The sequence below is a fragment of the Cyprinodon tularosa genome, unplaced genomic scaffold (genome assembly GCF_016077235.1).
Source record: "Cyprinodon tularosa strain WSP-4 unplaced genomic scaffold, ASM1607723v1 ctg12, whole genome shotgun sequence".
Classification (NCBI taxonomy): Eukaryota; Metazoa; Chordata; class Actinopteri; order Cyprinodontiformes; family Cyprinodontidae; genus Cyprinodon; species Cyprinodon tularosa.
This window is the reverse complement of record NW_024038003.1, coordinates 3,689,352-3,707,715: the sequence shown is the minus strand read 5'-3', so window position 1 is coordinate 3,707,715 and position 18,364 is coordinate 3,689,352. Positions and strand designations below refer to the sequence as shown.

Below are 18,364 nucleotides of genomic sequence, written 5' to 3'. Positions count from 1 at the left end.
CCATATTTGACGTTAAAGATCTGTAGTTTACACTTAAGAGCTGCATAATATGGGCTATTGATTTTTTTGTAATGGTCTAATAATTACAAGTATAGAGTTTCAGCAAAAATGGTGGAACATTATGGATTTAAAGTAACTTTAAAACAATTATTTTCTTAATGAGGAGTGGAGTATAAAACCCTTTTTCATATGTGCAGTGCAAATGTTTCATAACCGTTATGAATTATTGCAAAAATTGTTCACACTATTAAAGGTAAAGTTTTCTCGATGGGGAAAAAATAATTATATAATAGTCCACATATATTGTCAATCCTATCTTTATCGTTGCTATCTTTAGTTCCTTAATAAGAGGAATAAAACGTGGCTAAGGATCTGTGATGTGCGCAGCTGTTGTAAGGTTAGGTACAAATATCCAGCCGCAGTCAGATAAAGCTACTGCCAACTCTTCAACGATAAACGACATTAACACATTTGAAGTTATGACTGCACATCAGCGCAGCACTTACTTTATTTTCAAACACATTATTAGAATCTAAAAATAAGAAAATCTTCATGGTTGATGCCCAGAGTCCTTTTATCTGCCAAAAAAAAAAACACATGAATACAAAGAGATACAGAGCAACAGAGATATGCCTCTTTCCATTATCATAAACACAAAAACAAACCTCAGTTTGATTTAAAAAAACAAAAACAAAACATGATAACACAGCCAACCCGGCAACAGTTACAGATTCTTAAATAGTCTCTGAGCACAGAGAAATAGAGATGATTAAAGAGACCATGCAAACCAGTCAGCCATTCTGCGGTCTTATTAACACCTCACACACTCTCACACACTGCTTGGATTATCAACAGACATGTGCCAGGAAACAAAGCTGGAATCATACAAAGGAGTACTTTTTTTTTTTTTTTTACAGAAAAATGTTTAACATTTTGTCATTTTAGGGCAGAAAAACTTCAAATTACTTCAAGAAAACAATCGAGGTTATTTAATTTTAACATTTATTCACATTTAGAGCCTTATTAAAAGAGGAAAGAAAAGTTTAAGGGGTTGCTCTCTTGTTTATCTTTATTTAAGCAACATAAATCGGGTCTTTAATTTGTATAATTGATTTAAGGGTCAATAGAGGGAAACACAACTGAAGTAATATTTGGTTTATATCATGTTTTGAATGATGTGCTCTTTTGGTTTTGACTGTAGGGACACACAGCGACTTTGAGTCCAAAAGAAAACACAGAGGCTGGCTTTAAATGGTCCATTTAACCAACTATGTTACAGCAATTTACACATGATCTACACAACCTTCTGGTGCTGATTATAAACACCATGCTCAGTAAAAACAAGAAACTATGTATGAAAAACGTCTGTAATGACGGAAACTATTCAAATGTTGGGAGTATGTACACCAGTCAGCGTGGTTCACAGCACAGGATCACCTCTTTCCATTCATATACTAGTTTTCAGCAGAAATGGGAACAATGACACAGTGAGTGATACAGCCAATAACAGATGTCTGCGTCACTTTGTAAACACTGTTATACTTTTAAGAGATAATGGAAATATATACAAGCTCATTCGATTTTCTTCTGCTGCAAGGTTTTTTTTTCTTTTTTTCTAAGTGCTGAATTCAAGTTTTACTTCACACTTTGATGACAAGTCCACTGCGTGTCCATTTGTCATAGGAGATTTTATTTGGGTTGAGTCAAGACTCTATCCTGGAGTTCCCGTTGGGGCAGTAGAAGGGTCCATATTTGGTGCCATTTTGTCCTGAGATTAGCTCAGATACAAGGGTTTGTCTCTCTGAAGACTTCTGCAAGCAAACAAAGAAACTAATCAGTTAAAACAAATCACTTAAAAGCTACAAGGGTATTTATAAGTTGGATTTCTGGTTTAAGCAACAAAAGAAAGGATTTATTGTCTTTGGAGACATTAGACCTAGCAGAGGTATGAAATGCAGCATTGAGAACATCAGCAGCTCTTAAAAGGTATTAATAATTTTCTTTTCATCATGTGCTCTAGTAACTGTTGTTTTATATTATCTTTATTTTTGCCACATTGCCAGACAGTGTCCTGTCTGGCAATGTGGCAATAAGTACGGTTATCGCCATAGTGTTCCGCTTGATTTCCATATATGAATAACTTTATTATAATTATGCAGGGAGTATTCCAGATTATATGGACACTGCAATGTAAATAGAAAAGGAAAAACAGGAAAAAGGAGAAAAGATGAAAGAAAGAGGAGATAAAAGGGAGATAACGATAAAACATCTTCAGTCTTAAACTGGAATATGCGGACTAGCTGACTTTATTGAAGGAGAAGAAGTGAAGGGCATTTATTTTATACCTAATAGGCTAATGTTAGCTTCACAGAAACACCTGAGACTTAGAGGTGAGTATTGGCATGAGTGTTGCCATTCGATATATGTCGCGATACTTGGGTCACGATACAATATTATCACGATATTGCAGTATCTCTATATATTGCCATATTTTCCCCAGCTATCAAAATCAAATGATGAGATAAAACAGCAAGTACTGTATATTTTCATCAGAAAATATTGATTAGGTATTATTATCCATGTTGTTTGGGGTTTTCTTCCACTGTGACTGCCTCAAATACAGATTTGGTGCTGCACGCATAGTTAAAGGGCTCCACAGCGCTTTCTGCCAGAGTGGTGGTGCAGAGGTAGCCCATTTTCCCATCAATGTTTTATGTAACCATTTTTTTTTTTGAAAATCGATACTAAAAAGTGAAAGATCGATATTATATTGGGCAGCCGAATATCACGATATATCGCCAAAACGATTATTTCCCACACCCCTACTGAGACTCCTGCATCTCTAAGGATAAAGAGATATTGATAACTATGGTGTTAATATCAACCCATTGCCATGGTACTCGGTGCTCCACTCCAAGGAGGGGTGGTGGTTCGGTGTATGACGACCCAGTTGGTGGTAATCCATCGATGAAGACATTACTGCTCCACTATTCAGCATACCTCCACCCATCGATTGGTAGTCAGACTGGAGAGAAGGATGATAGCCCTGGAAATAAAATAAAATAGTTTTTGTTTTTGTGGGTGGAGGACATTAACCCTTTATAGGGCAAGTTACCATTTTTGATCACTTGCATACCCTTAACACATGGAGTGCCATTTCTTTTACGCTCAGAGTGTTTTTCATGAAGTTCTTATAAAAGCACTTTTGTTATTTTTCTTAATATATACGGGCAAGTTGGTGTTTCTTGTAATTAAATTGAAATTCATTTATGCCATCAAAATATACATATTTTTTTGAACGTTACAAAGGTAATAAGATCTTGTCCTGGATTCCAAAAACACACTAAAAAATAATCTTTAAATTTGTGAAAATGTCTTAAAATAAGTGTATTTACCCTTAATTTGAGTAGGTAAATAAAAAAAATCTCCCAGCTGAAGGAGCAATTTTATCCTTAAAATCAGATTATTTGATATTATGCTATTGAAATAGGAGACTGCATTTTTTTCCTTATTTTAAATGTAAATTTTCTTATTCAATTTGGAAAGTATTTCAAGAAAAACTGACTTACTTAGATTTCAGTTTTTTGCAGCGTACTCTTTGCTTGAAATTTAGATGTTTAGTCTTTTACTGAATTCCCTATAAAGGGTTAAAGATTAGGTTTGATTTATCTATCTATCTATCTATCTATCTATCTATCTATCTATCTATCTATCTATCTATCTATCTATCTATCTATCTATCTATCTATCTATCTATCTATCTATCTATCTATCTATCTATCTATCTATCTATCTATCTATCTATCTATCTATCTATGGACCAACAACACAGGAGCATTGTGTTGCTGTAGCTTTGGAAACAGATTATTTTGAAACACAACAGCAACGCTGAAGCTGCTTGTTTGTTTTAACAGATGGGTGGTAAGAGTGGCGAGGTGTATATTGGTTTGCATGTGCAAACATGGCAGTTTGAAGCTGGTTATGTGGATGGGGGGTATTCAGACGAAGCCGCCGTGGGAGTCTATGAGAGTTCACGACTGCTGCGGATTACTCAGACTTTTGTTTTACTTGGCTCTCTTTTATAAATGATTTGCTAAGTGAACAACTAATGGCTGTGCTGATGGCATTTTATCAAACGAGCTGTTGATCTCTGCAGCTCCTCCAGAGTTTTCTAACAAAGCACTGAGGCTTTAACAGAACAGCTGATTTAACAATAATTGAATGCTGAATTGTTTTTGTTATTCTTTAGGTCACTAAGCAGGCTTTAATCCTAATCTGTTTAGAATCTTCTACAACATGAATTAGTTCGGAGGCATCCAATGGGTTCTGTACACCGGTTATTAATACCTTCCTTTTCTGAAAAGAGGCTTTCAGATAAACAGGCATGTAAATGTTACAAGTCAAATTAATTACATGTTCATCAGCGTTAATTACTGAGGGTGGACCATCATGGTGATTTTACATATGTGAAGTCAAAGAGGGAGGTGGGTGGAGTAAAAGAGAAGATGAAAAGGTAGGAGGTGGAGCAGGAGATGGAGTAGGAGGTGAACATTTCCCCTAACTTAGGATACTTTACAGAAGAACCGAGGACAGGGAGATGAGGGAGAGCAATGGCTGAGTGTAGATGTGAGTGTTTGTGCAAGGAAGAGAGGGAGAGGGAGTGAAAGGGAAGTTAATCTGAGCGTTGTGGGTGAAAGAGGAGAAAGGGGAGGACAGCAGGTGGTTGAGTTCTCCCCCCACTCTCGTACCCCTCTCCTCCTCTACCTCACCTATTCATCTATTGTCGAGCAAATACTTCTCCCTCACTCCTTCACAAAGACCCCATCTGCCTCCTTTGTCTCTACCTCTCTCCCTTCCCCCATCAGTTCTCACTCTTCACCCAGAGTAAGAAAAAATTAAAAACTTTGTAGCTCAGTCACTGTCTCTTCTCGCTCTTTCCCCTTTGTTTCTTCTCTTATATTTACTTTTACTGTTTGAGAAACAACAGAAGATTATTAGAGAGAAAGATAGGTATGTAAACTGCTAAGTAAAATTGGCAGAACTGGAGAAAGTTTCAGTTCTCTCTGTTAAAGGAATAGTACACCCAAAACATGATTAGCCTTCATTTTCTACTCACCTCCATGCTGAACAACACTCTGGAGTACTTTTTTGATATCTCAAATGCATCTGGAGATCTGGGAGGCTTCTTGCTGTCTGCTGACATTCAAATAATGGAGGTCCATGGCGCCCGAGACAGAAAGGTCCATAAAAGTCCACAAAAACGTGTCAATATTCCTCCATACTGCTCGTACAATGTAATCCAAGTGTCCTGAGTGGGTAGCATCCAGAATTTACTCGAAACGAAGTCATTTAGAATGTTTTTAGAGCATAAACAGTAGTGTATAGGATTTCCTAATAGCGCCCCCATGCGCGCTCACGATTCTACGGAAGCCGGCAGACCAAACCAGCGCATTCAGCTCGGCAAAGAACTCATGCTCTTCCTCAACACTGAAGTCCTCAGACATTTTTCTTTCGTTGTTTCTTTCTTTGCACAGGTAAACAGCACATTTCTTCTTCTACGCTTGCATTATCGGCAGACCAGACGCTGAATGCGCACTTTCTTCCGGTTTGGTCTGCCGGCTTCCGTAGAATCGTGAGCGCGCATGGGGGCGCTATTAGGAAATCCTATACACTACTGTTTATGCTCTAAAAACATTCTAAATGACTTCGTTTCGAGTAAATTCTGGATGCTACCCACTCAGGACACTTGGATTACATTGGACGAGCAGTATGGAGGAATATTGACACGTTTTTGTGGACTTTTATGGACCTTTCTGTCTCGGGCGCCATGGACCTCCATTATTTGAATGTCAGCAGACAGCAAGAAGCCTCCCAGATCTCCAGATGCATTTGAGATATCAAAAAAGTACTCCAGAGTGTTGTTCAGCATGGAGGTGAGTAGAAAATGAAGGCTAATCATGTTTTGGGTGTACTATTCCTTTAATGTCCATTTAGTGTCATTTAACCCCCACCTCCAATATGCATCTATGTGTGTCTAGATGTGTTGGAGATCTTTTTTTTTACTGTTATTATTATTATTTTGACACCAGGTCTCTTTAAAAGAGTCTCTTAGGTCAGATAATGTGAGACTGACTGAAACTGCATCGCTTCTTCAGGCTCCCATTCACCCCAGGCTAAAGTTACCCCAGTCTGGAGTAACTCGGTGACCCTACAACTCGGCTGGATTACAGTATTTATAAAACCTAATTCCGTAGAAAAGGTAATAACTGTGCTACTGCCCTCTTAGGATATGTTACGTTAATGTTTTTCGAGATGTTTATCTCTGCAATCCTACCACAGTGCTACTTGCACCAGCATATTAAGGTATCTGGTTAACATCAACAGGACTTATATAAGCTTCTTATCAGCATAAAAGAGAGCAGGTCAGACAGAATTATGCACATAAAATCTAAATTCTACATTTTTCCACAGAGTGTGAGCTCACCAAGGCCTTAGAGCCTGACACTGTTCATAAAGCCTTTCAATCTGACTATTTTAGAAACGCTACTCTCTTCAACCTGTCTCCTCCCTCGCTAGATTTGATGCAAGGTCTTTTTTTCTGAAATGCAGATAAACATAATTTTTATTGAAAGTGCTACCTTAAAAACACACACTTTTAATAGGTCTACAACGCAATGTGCAATTTGGAGGTGTGTGCCCGTCTCTGGGAACCCTAATCCTAGCAGGAGCCCAGCACACATAGAACTCTGTATGCAAGGGATCTGATCATTGCACCATATTTATTACCGTGAAATTAGAAAAGAGTACAGACAGGATGCTAGACAAGTAGCAGCTGTGCGTTCAAGAATTACATGGATTCCTGCCAGCCCGTTGTAGGCATTATGAAGTTGTAGTCTTGGCATTAGGCCAGTGAGGCCATAGTGATTTTTCTGAAGACCAAGAATGGAGACATGTGCTTCCTACAAGACATCTGACACTCTGGCTAGTGCTGAGTTGTAAAGCTTGCGTGCGAGATCATTCATAATGGGAGGCATTATAGTCCTGATTCACTCCAAACCACCTTTAGTAGCTCTAGCATCCACATTATGGCAGAGTTTCAAGACCATTTTGTCATCTAAGGCAGTGGTGCCCAACCGTTTTGACTAGTGTACCCCTTTAAGCATTTTCTTTACCATTAGTACCTGTCTCAGTCAATAGCCTAAATGTTTGTCCTGAAGTGGAGTGTACAATAAATCATAATACAATAAAAAGAAATATTATATTTTTTACTGGAGCATTTAATTATTTGGCATGTTGTTCTTTCCAACTCAGATAAAAAAACAATATAAATATGTTTCCTGGAAGCTAGTGAGGAATCAAAATAAATACAAAATAAAATCATACTATAAATCTGCCTTTATAAAACTGGAGCCTTTATAAAACTGGAGGAATTGGGAACAAAATACAGAACAAAAATTATAGTCAAACTGACTCCATTTGTTTTACTTAGTTTTCATCAATCATGACACCTGAGCTTGCTTTGATCAGGTGTGAGAAAACAGCTGATCCAAGGCTGTTCTCTACACCCAGTCTATTCTACGGCTTGGTTTTAATGTCAAAGCTGAAGGTGAACTCAAACATTCAAGAAAAACTTGCTTTTTGGTTGAAAATAAACTTTTATATTTTTAGCAAAACAAATCTCAGCCCTATTTTATGTAATTGCCTGAGAAATAGAATATTCTCATGAACCCCATGCAATGCATTTGCAGACCACTAGTGGTACGAGTACCTCGGGTTGGGAATCACTGCTCTAAGGCATTGGAGAAGAAGACAGAACAAAACTAGAATAAGCAGTTAACTTGACTGGACACCAACCAACAGGGTACAAAAAAGAAAAAACTGCTGTAGGACTTGTGGAATTTCTTAAAATAGGGAAACGGCCGTTCCAACCGTTGCATTTCCGAATTCTCCTGAGTGGTGCCCGACTTTACACGAGTGAATAAAGTGAATGTGATTGGTCGATCATCAAGGGGGTGGGATTGTTGTGGCGGAAGGTTCGCAAGTTTAATTGTGACCAGTTTCTTCGAAGCATCTTGCTAACCAGTTAGCAACTTAGTGCTAGTAGGTTCCCAATTGCAAATTCCATTGGGACCAAGTAGCACTAAATTGGTGACTTAGAAACAACACTGTCAAGGAACGCTATGGACAGCGGAAACATGCAAGGGGAGAGATTTGTGTCAGAGGTCGTGGATGAGTCTCCTCCGTCATACATTTTTATTTAGAGGAAAAAAGTGGGGACGAAGATGTGGAAGAGGACGCCAGAGCGGCAGAAGCTTGGTTTGGTATAGAAGGCTTACAGCCGTACATGTTTGAGCCCTTGCCTCGCAACGCTGCCAGTTCTGTTAGCTCTACGCCTGCTGAAGACACAGACGTCCATCCCCGTGAACACTGGGACGGAACTCAAGAAAATAATGATTCTTATTTCTTATTTCAACCGTTGCGTATTTAAGCTGCAACATATGAATCAAGATGCTATGACCGAAAAAATTTTGTTGACAGACTGTCGATATATGATTGGCCGAATTTAGGTGTACAGGCTGACGTATAACTAACTGGCCTGCATAAAATAACGAAACCCCCCTTCCCACATATTTTAAGACAGGATCTTTTTCTAAAAATAGAAAATTTCTAAATTTTGGGACAATATACATTTATATGTTACATGTTTAAGCCAAAATAATTGGACATTTAAATATGATTTCCCTAAGACTTTAAGTCTATTTTTTATGAGCTTGGACTGCAACATACTTGGAGTGGCTCCAAGTAGAATCCAGTCGAGCTTTCGAAGTAGTATATGTTTTAATCACTTTGATTCCTGTTATCTTAATTTCTTCCAAATAATTCAAATCAAAAAGAGCAATCTTTAACAAGTACGTTCAGACAGGTAGCACCAGGGGATCACAGCGGGAGGAGCTTCTTTTGAAACTCAATTCAAACTCCTTTTGCCAAAGAGTTCAAGAAGGAATGAATGAACCTAAAGCCTAAAGTCTGCAATTTTCAGCATATGAGAATTTGCCAGAGTTCTTATTGTGGTTGCTGACTAAACATGTATGTGTGTCCCTCCGTGCACACAGGGGTTCTCTTAAAAGGAAACCCCACCACAAAAATCATCATTAAGCAAAAGTAATGGAAACAGAGAAACGTGATGGAAAGGAAGTGACTCAGAGTAATACTGCTTTTGTCTGTGGCACCAAAATGCTCAGTTTTTCTGCCCCCCAAAAAAATCCCCTTTTATATTTCTTATCATGCCTTGCATTGAATATCTGACCCAGTTTACAGCTGACATTACAGAGAGCAACCTCAAACACAGTGAAACAGCCTGCACAGCAAAGCCACCATGTTTGATGGATACATTTCCTTTCATTGGAAACCTGGTGTTTGGCTTTTTAACATAACAATCATTAATATAACAGCGGAGAAAGAGATTAATTAGGAGGTCCTTAAAGTAAGGCCAGAATATTCTAATCAGATGTAGAGCAACAGCTTTAACATTAAATAAAATATCACTCATGTTTACATATGGTTGAAAACATTGCAATTTTTTCATAAAGACAGTTCTCAGTCCTTTTATTTACTGAGGCAGCAGCCTAAAATTAGTAATTTTTGGTTTCATGAGTGGAGGAAACTGAATAATTTTCTTTTTTTAATAATCACTGATCAGACGTTTCCAGTCAATACCGATGTTTAGATGACATTTTGGACTGACTGTATATATTTTTTAAAGCAGATGCCACAATAAAGAGGTCAAAATGTTTGACGGTTCTCTGATAGAGATTCTGTGTCAACATCCAATGAAAAACGATGGAATTACAAGTTTTATCCCAGACATTTTTCTTAAAGCACATTCCTAACCTTTAATGATTTTTACTAAATAAAAAAAAATTGCATCAAATAACTTGTTTTTGTTTGGTGCCTCTATACACTGATTAAAAGTAGGAATTCTTAAGTTTTGTAAAAAGAGAAGAAATGAAAATGATCTGTACTGACTGGACTACAACAGAGGAGAGCGAATCAAGCGAAAATGAACATATATCAATCTCTGGTTAATATATTGGTGCATCTCTTTTTAAAATGGATTTGCATTACTCCAACAAATGCATGGTCACATGGCAGCTTTTTATGGAAACAGTTTTCTGTTTTTGTCTTAAACGTCACAGTAACCCGACGTTGTGCTATGAAGTGTTTAAATCCAGCATCCTTGGCAGAATATCTTTTTTTGGGGGGTAAGGGAGGAAAAATCAGTTTTTAATACCAGTCAACGGTGTAGAAATTGATTAAGTTTTAGATTAAAGGAATAGTACACCCAAAACATGATTAGCCTTCATTTTCTACTCACCCCTATGCTGAACAACACTCTGGAGTAATTTTTTGATATCTCAAATGCATCTGGAGATCTGGGAGGCTTCTTGCTGTCTGCTGACATTCAAATAATGGAGATCTATGGTGCCCGAGACAGAAAGGTCCATAAAAGTCCACAAAAAACGTGTCAATTCCTCCATACTGCTCGTCCAATGTATTCCAAGTGTCCTGAGTGGGTAGCATCCAGAATTTACTCGAAACGAAGTCATTTAGAATGTTTTTAGAGCATAAACAGTAGTGTATAGGATTTCCTGAAAGCGCGCACACGCGCGCTCACGACGCTACGGAAGCCAGCAGATCAAACCAGATGAAAGTGCGCATTCAGCGTCTGATCTTCCAATAATGCAAGCATAGAAGAAGAAATGTGCTGTTTACCGGTGCAAAGAAAGAAACAACGAAAGAAAAATATCTGAGGACTTCAGTGTTGAGGAAGAGCATGAGTTCTTTGCCGAGCTGAATGCGCTGGTTTGGTCTGCCGGCTTCCGTAGCGTCGTGAGCGCGCGTGTGCGCGCTTTCAGGAAATCCTATACACTACTGTTTATGCTCTAAAAACATTCTAAATGACTTCGTTTCGAGTAAATTCTGGATGCTACCCACTCAGGACACTTGGAATACATTGGACGAGCAGTATGGAGGAATATTGACACGTTTTTTGTGGACTTTTATGGACCTTTCTGTCTCGGTCACCATAGACCTCCATTATTTGAATGTCAGCAGACAGCAAGAAGCCTCCCAGATCTCCAGATGCATTTGAGATATCAAAAAAGTACTCCAGAGTGTTGTTCAGCATGGGGGTGAGTAGAAAATGAAGGCTAATCATGTTTTGGGTGTACTATTCCTTTAAGGTTTCGGAAAGACGTAAAAAAAAACTCGAAAAAAGGAAACTATCTTCTAAAAAATTGTTTAATATGTCTGCAGCCGATTCTGGCTAGGAAAGGAGCGGGACTTATAAGGAGGTACAGTAGAGGGTCGCCTGAATGTATCACAGCAGAGTTTCTTAGGATTATTGGGTCTTTTAATCTTTGCGTATCGTGGGAAATGCTGGGGTTGGAAATAGTGGGCACTGATACGTTGCTTTTATGCATGTGTGAATTTGTGATCACATGGCTGATAATCACTTTAAAACTTTTCAGTTTTCGGTTTAGTCATAAAAGAAACTCTGCTTAGTGTTAAACAACTCATGAAGTGATTGGGTTTAACAAGTGTGGAGAAAATAGTAAGCAGCTACAGCATGGATGTAACTTTTTTTTGACTATTTAGTTTCGGTAGATATGACTGGCGGCGAGTTCTTTCCCCCAAACTTATCAGCAATAAAACAATGTCAGCAGTTTCTCAGATTTGCAAAAACTGTGTTGTTTTAACAAAGCTTTAAAATGAAATATTTAGCATGTCTGACCTGTGTGATGGCAGGGGAGTGTGTCATTCCCAGAGAATGCCCGCTGAGATGCTGGTGCTGGTGGTGCGGGCTGTGCAGCCCTCCCAGATGCGCCTGACTGTGAAGAGGAGGGCTGACCTGGAGAGGAGGGGTGGACGCCGCTGCCACATTGCTGAGGGACAGGGCTCCCTGATGGGGGACGCTGGCCCGTGGCACTGTCCCCCTGGAGGACAGAGCCTGAAGCTGGGGATGGATCTGGTGGTGACCAGGGGGTATGTGCGGGCCGAGCCCGGGGCTTGAGCAGTGGGAGGGGTGTGACGGGTGGGTGTACTGCATGTACATGCCTGGGTGCTGGTGGGGAGGGAGAGAGTGAGGGTGGGTGATTGAGCCGGGGGAGGAGTGCTGACCTGGGTGACCAGGATAAACTGAAGGTTTGGGTGTGAACATTGAGGTAGGAGAGGGGGAAGAGTTGGAGGCAGAGTGAGGGGCTTTCATCTCCGATGGGTCATTATAACTCTGGAGAAAGAAAAGGAAGATTTACGCCAAACTCTCCTTCAACAATCAACATCAATTATTGTTTAAATCCACCAGAGAAATCAGACATTTGCAGATAATTTTCACCTTGATCTCCTGCTTTCTTACCAATCTTTAGATCCTGTTGTTCAAAACTATATATATATATATATATATATATATATATATATATATATATATATATATATATATATATATATATATATATATATATATATATATATATATATATATATATATATACCGTAAATTCTCTAATATTGGCCTGTATTCCATTAGCGGCCGGGACTCTAACATTGGCCGGTCTCGCTGTCAGAGGAGGTAAATAATGGCCGGTCTCTAATACAGGCCGGGGCTATAAACGTTTTTTCTGGGCATACCTCAACATTATACTTGTGGTAGTAAGTAACATACAAGTACCACAGCCCTGCGCAAGTGGACGACAGGCCCTGACTGCTGCCCGTCTGCACGAGGAAGAGAACAGACACGCAGCAGAACATGAGGAGCGCGAGTGATGAGGAGATTAAAGGGAGAGATGAAGAGGAGGAGAAAAACTGAGGAGGAGAATTAAACAGAATTGGAGGATTTTTTTTTTTTTTTTTTACTTCAAACCAAGCGAGACATGGTAACTGTACTTTTTCAATAAATGAACCTAGTGTTTTATAGGTTCAAATAGACACAAAATCTCATTTTTATTCATTCCACTGGTAGTCTGTTTTGCTCAAATAACAATAGAGGCCTGTCTCTAATTCTGGCCTCTATCCAATAAAGGCCTGGACCGCGATGCACTTGAGTGAAATAAAGGCCCGGGCCTATATTAGAGAATTTACGGTATATATATATATATATATATATATATATATATATAAATATAAATATATATATAGTTAGTAGTATATAGTATATTAGGGCTGCAACTAACGATTAACTGATTATGTTAATCAATTTATAATCGGATAGCTAAAGGTTCCTTAAAGAAGATTTTTTAAGAACCTAAACCAAGTGAAACTAAAACTTCTCCACTTGAAGGGTTCTGGATAAAGCATATTGAAGGGCAAAAGCATTGTTTTATGTTAAACGCAAACTGCTCATATATTTTTTTACAATTTTGGTATGATTACTGCTCTAAGTGGGTCGTTCTGACAGCTAAAAGCATATTTTACAGTCTCCAGTTAACCAATAATCGATTACTAAATTAGTTGACGATTAATTGTTTCAGCCCTAATATATATATAAATTTGAACTAGTAGCAAAATTTGCTCTCTAAATAAATAACTGAGTGCAGACGTACCTGTGAGACCAGACTTGCTCTGTAGGCAGCCAGTTGCTTCAGATATTCCTTCTTGGCTGTTTCTGTCCTTTTCTTGTACACCTGAAACACAAACCAAAGATATGAGAACCCGTTCATGACGTTAACAGGTATGAACACTCTTTATGACATATTCAATATCCTAAAGAGCTTTTACTGAGCTTCAGTTTTAAAAATCAGAATTACAACTCGAATAATTCATCATAATAATGTAATAATCTTGTTTAAGCATCAAAGGGCTTATTCTATTAAACTGACACTTTAATAACAGATTAGTTTAATTATGCATTCCCAAAACACCCTCTGCGGTTCTTCTTTGATTCTGAACGCTTTTACTTTGGCGGATGTGTCACTTAGAGGAGCTTTGACTGTGCAGTGATGACTGGCGGTCCCACCGGTATTGTTATAGTTTATGTTTTTGTGCAAAACTCGTCCTTCCTGTCACAAACATTGTGTCGCTGCTCATTTCCCATCTAAAGCAGCCTGCATTTGTTTCCCTTTCATGCTTTCACTGAACAGTATAAACATGTTTTCTCTCACAGGGACACGAAGCTGCGGTGATTGAGAGAAGCAGCACAGATACAAGGAAAATATCTTGTAGCTTTGGAAAGATTAGAGCAAAAGCTTTTAAACAGCTATCAACACAATAGATGCTGCTAAGAACTTATATACTTCTTATATCTTCATTTTTCTTTATTAATTTGTTAAAATAATTTAATTGTTTGGAATTCTTTTTAAAATGATGCTAACGTTTAGATTATGTTTATTAATGATCAGAGCCGAATTCAACCTGGTAAAAGTTTTTTTTTTTTGTATAGCAACAAAGGGAATCAAGACAATTTTTTGCAGTCAACATGTAATTCAAACATTTTCTTAAATGAAAATAAACCAAAACAAACAAATCTGCTCATAGTTGGGAAGTTAGAGCAAATTAAAATGGGTGTTGCTATTTACTGAAATGGATATAAATAGGTTACAATACCCCAAAAGTTAAAGGCAAACTAACACAACACGTAGTAAAACAGTGGAAGAAAAGGAGGAAGAAAAATTAAACCCAAGGAAAAGTCTGTAAATACACTGAAAGAAAAGAAATCCAAAACTAAACAGAAGCAACTAAACAAGCAGAGCAGATTTAAAAGGGAACTTTTTAGCCATTTGTCATCATTTCCTTTGGAGAGTGGCAGTAAGGCCTTCTATGGAGCTAAATCAATGACAGCTTGTATCAAATGTGACACTAAAAAACTAAATTTCAGTGTTTGAATTTTCATTGCTTTTATTTTATATGCTTAAATTTTCAGTGTTGAGTTTTTCAATGCCAAATCTCACGTTAAACGTCAATGCAAGCTGTCACTGATTTACCTTCCAAACTCAAAGAGCTTCTCAACAAAGATGAACTCTCAGACACTAAGGTTACATTTTATTATAACGCCATTTTAATGGTACAGAGGACGATCTTTTATTTCCAGGTGGATCATCTCAATAAGTTGTCCTCCTAATTGTCAATCTTTCTGGTGATATGTTTCATTAGGCAGTCCTACAGTACGTGTTTGCCCCGTTAGCCATCTTTTTCTGCGTATGCGCACTTTCAGGTGTATACATTTGTTAAGCTATGGTTTCAGACAGTCATTGAAGCTCACCTTTCTCACTGCGGTTTTTGAAAATGGCAGAGGGTCATAAGTGAAAAAGTGTCTACTAAGTGTATGAGAAGAAAAGAAACGCATCAGAAGATATATCCCAGAATGCTTTGCACGGAGAGCTCTCCTTACAAAGAATTATGGGATTTGCTGTCACAGCGACCTGTTGTTGCCATAGGATGTCACTACCCAACAGTGGCGACTAATAACAAAGATGGCGCCGCACACCGTACAGTGGAGGAGGAGTTACTTGAACAACGGGGAGCAAAAAGCAGTGATCATCTGTCTGAACGGTCAATTAACCGAGTTTGCTATAAAGTCTACAATATAGTCTCCGCTGTATATAGTGATTGAGGGATTTAGGGGTTAGGGCGGACGTTCGGACACTAAGTTTGTATGAGGAGATCAGGATCTTTTAAATAGAGCGTGCATGAGAAGGAATGGTCTTGTGCATACTCTTGTACACGTCAAATAGACGTTCCCTTTTGGGAGCAGGTACAGGGTTGTGCATGTGCATATTTTTTTTACAGTGGAGAGGGCAGGTCTTTAAAAAAATTCACAGAAATCGTCCACAATAAATTTCATTGTAGTTTAATTTGTCATTTTGCTAATACACAAATGACAAGCACTACTAATTAGTACTTTCATTCATTGTATGATTTCCTGATTTCTTTGTCACTTCTGAGTATTTCAATTCAAATTAAAAAACATATTTTAGAATAAAGTCAAAACAGCTGAATGAAAATTTTCTAAATTTCCCTGCTGTTTACAGCTCTACCTGTTTCTGTTCCTCTCCCAGGCCATCCCACATGGAGGCCACAATCTTTGAGACCTCTCCGAAGGTGGCGTTGGGGTTTTGAGCCTTGATGTTGGCCTGGGTATCCCTGAAGAACAAGGCGTAGGCTGACACCGGCTTCACTGGCTCGTTGGGATCCTTTCGCTTCTTCTTCTTTGGTGTTTTGGGTTTCTTTGAGATGTCCACTGCAGCAGGCCGCTTTTCTCCCTGCAAAGATGCAGCAGAGGCAGACTAAGATTCAGAGAGTGTGCAGACAAGAAGGTAGAAAGGATGAAAGCATTCATATCTGGAGCAGAAATTCACTTATAAATAAAATGATGAATTTAAAGCAAAAAATAAAATTAAACAGGCTCTCATTTTAATTTAATGATAAAGAAATAAAGTTTTTCTGGTAACATAACCTTCACTGTGACCTCAGCTGTAACTGCTTGATGCTGTTAGTCAACAGTTAAAATGAATCATGGGGGAACTCCCAACCAGTCAGCAGAACTGCTCAACCTTTTCACACTGAGTAAAATTGTTATTATTCCTCCTTGAACAGTGAACATTTCTAATGGCATAACAGCTAAAATTTCATGTCAGCAACAGTTGGAGGCAACCCTTGATCAGCTCTGCTCTGAAGCGCTTGAGTAGCGTGCAGAATAACCTACAAAATGAATATTTTTAAAGACAAACAATAGAAATTGAATTTCCCTTTGGGATTAGTCCAGTATTACTGAATACAATGTCGACAATATAATATAAATTATCATATTATATATATATTTTTATTTCTCTTTTCTTCACTTTTCTTTCTGCAGGTGTTTTGTAACTTTTAGTTAGTTGAATTTATTTTTTAGGATTCTTTATTTAGACCTGCAATAATATCTGAAAATTTATTTTAACAAAACACTTTATTGCTTAATTATATTCAACTTGCTTAACAGCTTTTGCAACATGAATAGAAGTCTGTTGATAGACTAGACTGTTTGGCTCTGGCTTATGTATCAAGTGCACTTTACTTAAAGTCAATGCCTTCCTATTTTATATAGATACAAACAATCCAACGGGGGAGGTGGGCTGCAAGTGGATCAGTAGATGTCACAACAACTAGTTGATTATAACTGATGAGACACATAAAAAAAAACTTCATGTGCAGAAATCTTGCAGGTTTAAAGAGAAGACTGGATGTCTGGAGGTTATTTAGTTTGTTACAGTGTTTCTAGCCCTGCATGATGGGGATTCTAGTTTAAACATAATGGCTCTAATAGCCAACTCATGGAACAAATTAATTTGGCTGATTTGTTTCTAAGAATAAATCCAAAAGGAGCGGAATAACAGGAAGAAACAATACATGTAAAAACTGAAAAAATTGTACGTTTTAAACCTTAAAAATAAAAATTTAAAATATTCTTTCTTTTATTCCCCAACTCCATATAATTACTCCACAGTTTAGTCTTGATTAATTTTGCACTTTATCACAAACTGTTATTTTTCCTAAATCTAAGTCATTAACGGATCGCAGAATTTTATTTCCCAACAAAATTGAAAGTTTACCGGTAATAATATACTATTTCCTCAGCCTGAGTCATCAGTGTAAAGTTGAACTATTTGCATTGTGGAACTGGTGAAGCCACGAAAAAAAAAATAGTTATAATAATAATAACAAAGTAAAACAAATAAAAACAGACAGTGTTTATCTTCTCTTAATTGGCTTTTAAAACTTTAAAACCAATTAGCTAAAGCTTCAGAAAATGTACTCATCATTCAGAAGGACTACTAATAAGACAAGAAATACACAAAAGTTTGATAAATTATGGAACAAATATAAAGAACAAAATGATATCAGGAAGAATTTATGACATGAATATTTTGAAATCCCCAAAAGACACACGGACACTGTGTTTTAACCTCAAATGATGTTGTTCCCATATTGATAAATCAAATTAAAAATACACAGAGAAATTGGCTGCTGATTAAAACCAGCAGGTTTCCATCTTGAAAAGGTCCTAAACAGATAATTACAAATATTATTTTCCTTGCTGACAGTTAACAGAGTATCTAACAGTCAACTATACAACACTCTTTGGTGAAGAAGTTATGACCGAGGGATGAGATTTAAGTTTGCTGTTAAGAACTCGTTTGCATTCTCTGCTATTTAGAAGTCTCAAATATAAGAAAAAGGTCTACCTGTTGTACAAAAACAACCGAGTCTGCAGCATATATTTACTAAAACTAGTTGTGCCTCACATGCCAATTGTTAATACTGTTAATAGCTAATGCTATTGCAAATAGAATAGGAAATCCTTTTATTGTCCTACAATGGAGAAATTCTGGTG

The 18,364-nt window shown here is 37.7% G+C and overlaps 1 protein-coding gene across 2 annotated transcripts in view; it reads right to left on the bottom strand.

Moving 5' to 3' along the window:
• Window positions 1–897: 897 nt before the first annotated feature.
• The window catches only part of tox (thymocyte selection-associated high mobility group box), a 67,044-nt gene continuing 49,577 nt past the window's right edge, over window positions 898–18,364 (bottom strand). The window contains exons 6-10 of one of the 2 annotated variants that reach the window (XM_038271596.1): window positions 16,029–16,253; window positions 13,599–13,679; window positions 11,795–12,289; window positions 2,886–3,046; window positions 898–1,808 (exon numbers count right to left, since the gene is read on the bottom strand). In XM_038271596.1, coding sequence (XP_038127524.1) covers window positions 1,775–1,808; window positions 2,886–3,046; window positions 11,795–12,289; window positions 13,599–13,679; window positions 16,029–16,253 — 996 coding nt within the window. In that variant the 3' untranslated portion in view covers window positions 898–1,774. Of the gene's footprint in view, window positions 1,812–2,885; window positions 3,047–11,794; window positions 12,290–13,598; window positions 13,680–16,028; window positions 16,254–18,364 lie in introns of both variants that reach the window. The other variant, XM_038271588.1, reaches the window with a different exon arrangement.